Source organism: Rhagoletis zephyria, unplaced genomic scaffold (genome assembly GCF_001687245.7).
Source record: "Rhagoletis zephyria isolate East Lansing unplaced genomic scaffold, Rhagoletis_zephyria_1.1 Rzeph_scaffold_04098, whole genome shotgun sequence".
Taxonomy (NCBI): domain Eukaryota; kingdom Metazoa; phylum Arthropoda; class Insecta; order Diptera; family Tephritidae; genus Rhagoletis; species Rhagoletis zephyria.
Window position 1 is genome coordinate 43,907 of NW_016161181.1, and position 10,549 is coordinate 54,455.

Genomic DNA, 10,549 nt, shown 5'->3' on the forward strand with positions numbered 1-10,549 from the left:
TAGTGATGTGTAAAATTGAAAGTGGGTATTTTTAACCTGTTTACATGGTAATTATGTCGGGTGATTTAATTTAATTCGCGGCAATGGTTTGTTTTAATGAGATTTTATGGGTCTTTAAATACTCTGGATGAATGAATACAAAAATGTGTTTATATACTCTGAGGTGATCTACATACATATCCTGTCTTCATAAAAATATTCGCACTCAAGAAACTTTGACTAGAATTTTGTTGCCCTTTCAAAATCAAATGAATCGTACTACATCAAAAAAAAAACTAATATTTAGTGATTTCACAACTCGCCGTAGGCGTCGTAATATCGGGAAATTGTTCAGTGTAAAATAACGTCTTTAGTTCTTTGATGATATTCGTCGGGTATAATAAGGGTATATTTTCTATCAGTTCAAAAACGTTGTTGCGTAGTAACAAATCCCCTACAACATTTTTACACGTTATATTTAATTGGAAAGTTTTACGATATTATGACGCTTACAACATGTTGCGAATACCGTAAATGTACTTCTGGTCATCGTAAATTTTTAAAAACTTAAATGGAAAGAAAAATACATTTAATTTTAACGTGAGTCAATGGAAATTTTATGTTTGAAGAATTGATGAGTTATTGCCAAAATTATGAAGAGATCTAAATATATGTAAAAAAAATGCTCGTTGCACGCTCCCTCAGCGGAGTAAGTACAACCTTACCAGCATACATACATGTGTACCCTGCAGTGAAAAATTATCAATTGTTAAAACTAACCAACTTATAGTTAGCTTTTTGGCGAGATTTCGATAAATACCCCACTTTTAATTAGCTATGACAAAACCAACTTAAAGTGAATTGTAAAGTCGTGCAGGAGTCATGCAGACGCAATCGGGAGTTGGTTTTCTTTACAAGTTTCTATTAAATATCCTCATACAAAAATTACTTTCAATACACTTTTTTTCTGAACTTCGCAGATTCTTTTTCATATTCAGGATCGAAATTTTATACTATCATTTTGAATTTATGTCTGACGGTGTTCGAATATGGGGCTACCCAGAGTAGAATATGTAAACAAATATGAAATGTAATAAAATAAAGTAAATAAATAAGAAAATAAAAAAGTAAAAAAACAAAAAAATATTTTGTTTTTCTTATTGATATTTTATGTCCAAAAGTAGTTAGTTACAAGTTAGGTGACATGTAATGCAGAGGTATCCAGGTCTGACTTTTTTGCGGACATCGCCCCACAAAAGTAGTTAGCTTTTTTCGAACAAAATACACAGTTAATAGTTAGCACTAGTGTTCGCGTAAACAGACTAAAGTTAGGTATAAGCTAACGTCACTCCCTGCAGGGTATGTATTTATTACTTTCAAACACAGTGCTTAAAAAAATGATTGGCAATGGTTGTTGGTTTAAGTGTTATTTATGAGGTGAGCGGAATCGGTCTCTGCGTACTCGTTACTCGAGCAATGTACACTTTATGTACATTAGGCTGTGTCACGAAAAAAGTTGTTAAATACTTTAGAGCTGGATATCTTAGTTGAAAGTATTTGCACAAGTGTATCACGAATACACTTTTTGAGGAATAATCAACAAATTTTAGTTTAGACTTTACAAATTTGCAATTATGAGAACTGTGAAATCCTGAAAAAGAGCCATGAATAGCAGGTACTCATGAAGTTTGATATGTAAACACGTGTGTCCCGAACTAGTACCGAAATGGTGCCAGAACCAGACCGGGAAGGTTCCCGAAATAGTCCTGAACTAACCTCAAAGTATTATGGCAGATGTAGTAAATATATTTCGCGATGGGTGTGGTTATCATCCTATTATTCTAATTTTCGTTGTAAACCTACCTTTTGACAAGGAAGCGCCACAGATCAAATTCCTTGGTTTACAATCCGGAATTATTGGATGTCCTAAAACCCTAATGCATTTAAATTCCAATTTCGTTAGTTGAAAAATTTACTAACTGATATATGTATTGGTTGTTGTTTTATTGTCAGTGACCACTCATCTTCAGCCCTAAACGCAGCACTTAGTGTGTAAGTCATTTGAGTAGACCAAAATTATCCAATGCCAACAGAAAGTCACTAACAACGTGCAACTGCTGTCATTAGCTGAGTGCTTTCATACAGGCTGATTAGTCATCAAAATGAGCAGCAAAACACAACCCATAATTGTACAGCAGCGCACTTGAAATGCAATATTTCTATGGGCCATTCACGCTTGCGCACTACAAACCAGAGCACCCATCGACACTAGGCCAGTGTGTTAGCTGGTGGATCAGTCGACTACTGGTAAATTGAGAAACTGTTTCGGTTAGAAACGCATGCACAAATTAAATTATCTCGGTTGTTGTACGCGGTGTTCGAAGTGAGATCAATGAACGTTCGCACAGTCCGCTGCGTCGCGCCGTTTTAGTTTAACTTGCTTCTAAGAAGTGGGGATGCTTTTGATTTTGCTCTTGATAATTTAATCGACCATAAAAAGATCGAATGTAAATTGCCTCGTTTGCCGTTGTTTGGTTGTACGCTTGGCCAACTCGTAGGTGATGTACTTTTATTTATTGATGAGCCAGTTGGTCGACGGCATGAATGGATGCCAGGGCCGTAAAACTCAACTTTTATTTATTTTTTTGATGCTAGATTGTTTCTTTCAGCTACTGGTTTTTTTTGTCTTGCTTGATCTATAATTATGTTTGAGTGGTTTGTTCAGTTGAATTGCTGTATTTGCATTGGTGCAAGTAACGGATCCATTAACGCAGCCACTGCTATTGAGTTCTTGTTACTGTTGTAATACTATGGCTGCTGCCGTTTTAACTCCAGTCAAGTGTTGCAGACAAGGTAACGCTATCTAATTGACAGATGAAGATCACTTTTCTCAATCGTCTATTTGCAAATGCGCTTCGCCTCAGTTCCACTGACAAGAAGTGCCGCAACGATATAACTTTGATTTATAAACCTTTGCAATTGTGCGAATTTAGTTTAGTAAAAATCTTTGTTGGATCGTGTACGTTCAATTGAACTACGAATAGTTAGCACAAAAAAAAAAGTAAAATTAAAATAAGTAACACAGTCGGACGACGGAACTCCTAACAAATCTGACGGGATCATGGTATAAAATGTTTGAACAGAATAACTGATAAATGTGAATTCAAACCAAACTGAACTGTTTTTCAGGCTCAATTTGTGAAACTGCTGTTATTTATGTGCGTGTGTTACCAAAATTTATGGCTTATTAATGGGGCGACTGTGTCGCCTTTGCGTATAAATCATCCAATCAAACCACAGCAAAGGAATAATGAATACCTACCACCTCCTACAACTGAGAGCTATGGTAAGCAGATTATTATTATTTTTTTTTTCAAATCAAATTGAGGAATGATAATGAAGTTTGATCACACTTGGCTGCTTATTAGCTTATGTGGTTATATTTTTTTATTTTTTTTTACAAAAATAAATTACACTACAGAATAATAATTTTTAACCAGATAACCTAATAACCCGGAAGGTGTGAACAGCTTCAATAAAAACGCCGAAAGTGATTTTAGCTCCAAGCTAAGTTTGACAAGAGTTGAATTTTTTATGAAAAAATTAGGGCATTTAATTGTGAGATTCAAAGTCATAAAGGGGCATGCTAATGGTGATTTTGGAGTTAAGCGTATATGTAGTCACATTTGTGGCTAATTTCCGAACATCTGCGGCCAATCAGATCATATTTTCTGAAAAAATGGCAGAGTAGTAGGTCAAGAAAGTGAAATATCAGAAAATTTACTTTTCGATAAAATAAAATTTGAAGTTCAACGGCGAGGTAGGGCCTTCGGACATCATCAGAAATGCATACATTCCGATTCACTTGAATAAGACCTAAAGGTTGTAGCAATAGACCAGGTGTTTTAAATCAAATCAATCAAAGTCGCAGCAATTTTTATTTTTTTCTAATTTTTTAAATTTTTTGCTTATACTTACCATCACCCACTATGATCTTTTAAAAATTTTTAATATTTTTTGACACTTTACCATTCCTTGTTTCATGGCCCTAGTTTATACCAGGACTTTCAGGCATCGGAAAAGCTTAGTTTTAATCTCATTTCAAATAATAAACAATTCTGAAGGAAATGCATAGGTGAAAAACGACACTTTATGTACCACCCTAACCTAGGCGAGGCTTCGCACATTAGGGTTATTTTGAATTTATCAGAAATTGAAGTCCAATATCTCCTACTGTCCGCTACAAGTTGTAATCCAACTGATAAACCGAGGCAAAAGGACAGCGTCAGATTTAGTTATAATTACGATTTACAGCTTTTACTATGTTTTCCCGTGTGTAATAAAATCTTACAAGACATTTTTAACTGACTCCCCGATGAGCTATGCAATATGGAAGATGAATGAGACCGCTAGGCGGAGCAGGTGTCCAGATATAGAAAACGCTCGTATTTATTTATGATACGGTATGCTACATATTTGGAATACATATTAATAATATAAAATATCAATTATATAAATAGGCAATCATGTTTCCTTTACACCCCTTTTGCGGCTAAACTATACCTCTAAGGTATAAACAATTATATATATTATATTAAGATGAAGATGAAGATGAAGATGAAGATGAAGATGAAGATGAAGATGAAGATGAAGATGAAGATGAAGATGAAGATGAAGATGAAGATGAAGATGAAGATGAAGATGAAGACGAAGACGAAGACGAAGACGAAGACGAAGACTAAGATGAAAACGAAGACGAAGACGAAGACGAAGATGAAAACGAAGATGAAGATGAAGATAAGGATAAAGATCATAACCCCTTAACTTAACCTAACTCACCTCAACTCATCTCACCACCGCTTAAAAACTTACTCCACCTGAGATCACCACACCTTAACTCTCCACACCTAAATTCGCCACACCTCAACACACCATACCTAAACCCCCCACACCTAAATCCACCACACCTTAACTCACTACACCTTAATTCACCACGCCTCAACTTTCTCACCACACCTTAACTCACCACACCTCAACTCCCCATACGTTAACCCCACACACCTAAATCCACCACACTTAATTCACCACACCTTAATTCACCACACCTCAACTCCACACAACTAAATTAACCATACCTGCATTCACAACACCGTAACTCCCACATCCAATTCCACCACACCGCAACTCACCACACCCAATTTCACCACATGACGTGATATCACTTGATGTGGCATCCATGACAATATCATTTGGCATAAAGTGAACCAAAATAAACAAAATTTTTGATCTTATATAATGAAATATAAAATAATAGCGGCGTTCATATATATTGATAAACTTCCGATAAACGAGATAAAATGATAATTAAATCAGTTCATCACTTTTGATGAAGACCCCGAATATATAGCAATATAATATGTTTCCATATGTTTTTTGGTTTTTGGTATCTTATCTTATATACAAATAGGCAATCATATTTTCCTTACACCCCTAGGAATCAGATTTATGAAGATTAAGATTCATGCAAGGAAGAAGGTAAAGTTGAATATGTAGAAGAAGGAAGGGATAAAGGCAAAGATTAAAATAAAAGTAAAGAAACCTAAATATAAACGAAGATGAAGATGAAGATGGAGATAAGCATGAACATGAACATGAACTTGAACATGAACATAAAGGTGAAGATAAACATAAACATTAACATTAAAAGCGATAGAGACGAAGATAGAGAGGAAGAAAGTGATAGGGATAAAAAGGAAATACAACTGAAGAATGTGCGATGTTATATTGTGGTGTGTTATGCTACATATGTTATGTTATTTAATCTTATGTTATGGGATGTTATGTTATGCTAAGTACTAAGCTAAACTCCCCTCCACTTAACCCATTCCAACTAATGTTATTTCAGCTCAACTCAACTCACATAATCTATCCTTAATTTTAGCGGTTGAATTTCAACCGCTGGGCGAACACTAGTTTATAATTTTATATTATATTATAAAATTGCGCAACAAACTTTGCCCGATAGGTGGCGTAGGAGCCGCGATATTTTGAAAATTCATGTTTATGGGCCGATTTTGTTCAGATTAGAAAGTATGTTACTCAAATGGATAGAAATAACACCACAAAGAGTTTGTCCGGTAGGGGGTGTAGGAGATATTTGAAAAATTCATATTTATGATTAGATTTTTTTTCATATTACAACGTAAGCATATTACTTAAATAGAAAGAAATAACTCTGCACAAAATTTTGCCATTAGGTGAGGCGGGAGTCGGGGGTCATTTTTTGTTACTAACCGCGAATAAAAGCTTGTCTGAAGTTTTTTTTTTAATACTTGTTTAGTTATTTAGCTGTCATTCTTTTTGAGTACAAGCAGACAATAATACGCATTTAAATGAATCTTATTTTATTTCTTCCAGTTGAGAAATCGATTGACTACAACTCAAACAGTGTCAGACAACCGGCATATCAATCACAGCTGGTCAACAAAATGTCTCAACCAGCGACACAGTTTAGCAATAAAAATTTAAGCACAGTACCACAAGCCAGCAAAACGCTGTACACTTCTTATGCTGCACCAGCTTCTGGTTCCGCACCATTCCTGTACTCCATGCCACAACAAGCTAACCAGGTGCCGTTGCCGAAACTTTTCCCTAGGTCGTTTGTAGATGAACTTTCAGCAGCCACTGCCACCCAACCGCAACCACAATTGCAATCAAAATATCAACGTCAGCCACAACAGCAACAGCCGCAGCCTCAACAGCAGCAGCAGCAGCATCAGCCATTGCAGCAACAACAAAGACAACAACAATATGAAAAGCAACTAACCGCTGCGCCTATTACCAACGCACAGCTGCTTATGATCGAGGAGCCCACAACTACTCTGCTGACGCCTAGCCAAAATCTCACATTAGAAGCGGCACGTATTTTAGCCTCCACGTTGTTGGAGGCCAATGGCGAAGCACCGTTGGAAACACCTGGCCTCGCACCACTCTCCAATCCAAATGCGCTGGAACTGCCAAATGGCCTGAACAGTACCGATGTTTTGATTTTGAAATCACAGAAGAACGCGTACATAATACCAATGCAACTGGCTAAAGGTTTGTTGAAGCGGCTGTAACGTTGACGGAATGTTTAGGTTTATAAATTAAATAATTGTTTTTTTTTTTTAATATTTGTAGATGTCCGGAATCCATCAACCGCACGAGCGCTCTATCAAATGCGCGATCAATTTGAAAAGGCTTACACGATAAATCAATTTGTTTTCATCATTAAACCGGAACGAATCAACTTCTTGAATAAATTGGTTTAGTTTGGTGGCGCTGATTTGATTAATGGTTGTTTGGTGGATAATTGTTGATTTTTTTTCGGTGTCGTAAATGTAGTATTATTGTATTGTTTATAGATATTGTTGTTACTAGTTTATTTAATAAAAAAATTATTTTAGACAAAAAATTTAGAAATAAACCTATCAAAATTTCGAGCATATCGAAAAAAAATAAAAATTTGGGGAATTCCATGTAAAAGAGGAAAACGACAAATTTTTAAAATGCCAAAATTATCTTTATTTCAGTGGCAACCTCTTCTAAATGACTACATTTCAATAATCAGTTGGAGGATATTAAACAAATAAAAATAAGTTGTAATGTTTGTCTATGGAAATTTTACTACTTTTACTTCATGCATAATAACTTTACACCAGTCACAAGGTCACATGTCCCACCAGCTACAAATTTAAATATTTTTTAATATTTCTATGAATATTATATAAACCAATTTTTTTGAAAACGAAAGCATATAGCTCATATTTTACAACTCAAAAACTTCTTTCGCGAAAATTCTATGTTTTCGTTTTTGAGTGCACTTAGGTTAAATAGAGTTCTTTTCAGAGTCCCACCAGTTACACTCATTCAAATGATCGTTACATAGAACTAAGAAATGGTTTGGTGTTTTAGTTAAAGCAATTTTATGCCACAAAATATCTTTCACTGTAGTATAAGTTCCGACGACATAGTTATAACTAACAACTGATTACTTTCTGGAGTAAAATGTCACACCAGTCACAATGGAATGGCCCATTTGGTACGACAATTTTGAACTCTTTCAAAAATTCAAGGGGCTTGAAACGTGTGTCTGGTGTATTTTGGCATCCCGATTACAAGAATATCTTCATATGTATTTCTTGGGTCACGTCGATTTATTTTTCAAATTCACTTTAATTTCTTTATTAAATTCAAAGCAGCTAAATTTTTGTATACTATCAACATTTATTTTCTAATTTTTGCTATACAATTTATACTAACATTCGTACATGAACTACTATACTTAAAGACTAGTTTTTAACAAATCACCTCCTCGGCAACGGTTGTTTTATTCATCCACCAAAGCCCAACCGATTTATACGCGCTTAGTTGGTGGCAAGTAGGAACTAGCGATGCTGCTGATTGGTGGCAAGTAGGAACTACCGATGCTGCTGATTGGTCCGCCACTATGCTGCTGCTGGGCAACTGGTGCAGGCGACTTCGATGCATAGTTCAACACTGGAGCAACGCCGCCATTGTGACTGCTGGAGGGACCGCCCAAACCGTCGTATTGGGCCTGGATGGCATGCTGGGCATTCTCCGCATCAGCTGGGGTCCTGTACTTAACGAAGTGCACCTCGGGTTTGTTGGCGTTTTGGTGGTTGAGAGATTGCAATTTGTTGGCCAAATCGCCGATGTCCGCTTGTTTGTTCAGCACATAGATGGCGGTGCGATCATCACCGACCGATTTAGCCAGTTGCAAAGCAGCATTCTCGAGTCCTGTGTTTTCAGGTCCCTTGATGAAGATGACACGCAAATTCTTCTTTAGTGAGTTAGCCAACTGATCATTATTGCCAGCATCATCAAATTCATGTTCCGGTGCGGTATAGATGAAATATTCTTTGTTGACCTCTGCTGGAGCATTGGAGCTGGGCCCAGCTGAAGCAGGGCCACTATAACTAGGACCGTAGGAAGAGGGGCCACTGTAACTTGGACCAGCGGCAGCTAAACCACCGTAACTTGGACCACCAATTTGGCCACTACTTAGACCGCCACCCAGCGCAGGGCCGTTGTTGCTCTCATAGTTGTAGCCCAGACTGGCCGCATAGGTTGCAGAGATGACCGAACACAGGATCTTTAAAAGAAAAAAAACGTTTAAGAGTTTGTTAAAATTGAACAGTAACAAAGTATATGTAGAATATCTTACCAAAAATTGACGCATTTTCGGAGATTGGATTACTTTGGTCTTAGTTTGGAAGTCAGCTGCTTTCTGTTGTTTCCATTGCAACTGCGGACAAATTTATAGTCAAAATGATGCGGGTGCGATAGTGACATAAAAATGCAAAATAAAATTGTATTTGTAATTTGAAAATTTGAATTCGAATGATAATTTAAACCATAACTATGTATAAAAAATACATAACTGCAGCGATTTTGTAAAAATAATAAAAAAAAGACTCTGAAGGTCGAATCTTCTGCCAGTACATCACTCACACCCTCTTGGGTTTGTATGTATACATACACACCTACATATGCATGTATATGTACCTACTAATATTAATCGTATCTATAGATTGTTTTATCGTAGGTCGCACATAGCCGAAAAGCAAAACAATTCAAATTTGGTATTAATCAGTTGCTGGCGTGTTATTGTTTTCGAATATTTCAGCAGTGCATTCCCAACTGTGACAACGATTCACACGCTGATAAAAAACAACGATGACGCTTTGATATGATATTGAGCTAATTTTCGCCTTGCAAAATTGTATAGCAAATTTATTCAAATAAATAGTGGGTGACTTTACGAATGATGTAAATGATATAAAATGATGAAAAATAAGGTCTCCACATTCCTTTCAAGGCAAATTTTTTGCATAGTTATTTGCAAAATTAGTTTTTGATAGTTTGTGATTTGCATATTATCATATTGCTCTATTTTTTAACTTTTTGTGAATATATCTCCATATAAAACCTGCAACATCTCGCTTCGTCTCATTATGTGCTTGACTTTTGAAGTAAGCTTATTTAAAAGTTTTTTTTAGTTCACAAACGATTCGCTTTTAAAGCATACGCAAAATATAAATAGTTATAAAATACAATTTTTTGCAAAACAGTTTTCTAAAACAAAATTTATTTGATTTTTTATGTCGTTACGGCATTTTTGTAATGAAAATATTACAGTATTTCTACTCCATATATTTGAATTCAGAAAATGTAAGACATTCAAAGAAATGTATCATAGAAAAAGCTTTAAAGTTCATTCTAAATTTTTAATTAAAATCTTTCTTTAAGGGACAAGCTGTAAACACCTTCAAAAGTTAAGTTTCAATTCAATTCTCCCTACATTAATCTCAAGCGTTTTCAACTTCTTTTGGTCTACCTCCTCAANTTCAATTCTCCCTACATTAATCTCAAGCCTTTTCAACTTCTTTTGGTCTACCTCCTCAAGTATATATTAATTTTTTTAATTCTAAGTAAGAACCCAGGAGCTATATTTATTACACGATCCATAACGCTTTTCTCTATTCTTAATCTTTTTCTTGTTTTCTTT

At 35.6% G+C, this 10,549-nt stretch overlaps 2 protein-coding genes across 2 annotated transcripts; one reads left to right on the forward strand and one right to left on the reverse strand.

Moving 5' to 3' along the window:
• Window positions 1-661: 661 nt before the first annotated feature.
• LOC108370255 (uncharacterized protein DDB_G0285291) lies at window positions 662-7,328 on the forward strand. Its single transcript, XM_017625553.1, has 4 exons — window positions 662-688; window positions 3,169-3,325; window positions 6,397-7,077; window positions 7,159-7,328. Exons 1-4 carry the CDS (start codon window positions 662-664, stop codon window positions 7,287-7,289), a joined length of 996 nt encoding a protein of 331 aa, XP_017481042.1. The 3' UTR covers window positions 7,290-7,328.
• Window positions 7,329-8,296: 968 nt separating this feature from the next.
• LOC108370256 (uncharacterized) lies at window positions 8,297-9,243 on the reverse strand. Its single transcript, XM_017625555.1, has 2 exons — window positions 9,206-9,243; window positions 8,297-9,133 (listed from the first exon to the last, which is right to left on the reverse strand). Exons 1-2 carry the CDS (start codon window positions 9,218-9,220, stop codon window positions 8,375-8,377), a joined length of 774 nt encoding a protein of 257 aa, XP_017481044.1. The 5' UTR covers window positions 9,221-9,243; the 3' UTR covers window positions 8,297-8,374.
• Between the last annotated feature and the right edge of the window lie 1,306 nt (window positions 9,244-10,549).

Coding starts and splice junctions, on each gene's coding strand:
- LOC108370255 (XM_017625553.1), top strand. CDS start 662: ATGCTCGTTGCACGCTCCCTCAGCGGA. Junction 689..3,168: donor TTGCACGCTCCCTCAGCGGA/GTAAGTACAACC, acceptor ACTGTTTTTCAG/GCTCAATTTGTGAAACTGCT. Junction 7,078..7,158: donor ACCAATGCAACTGGCTAAAG/GTTTGTTGAAGC, acceptor TAATATTTGTAG/ATGTCCGGAATCCATCAACC.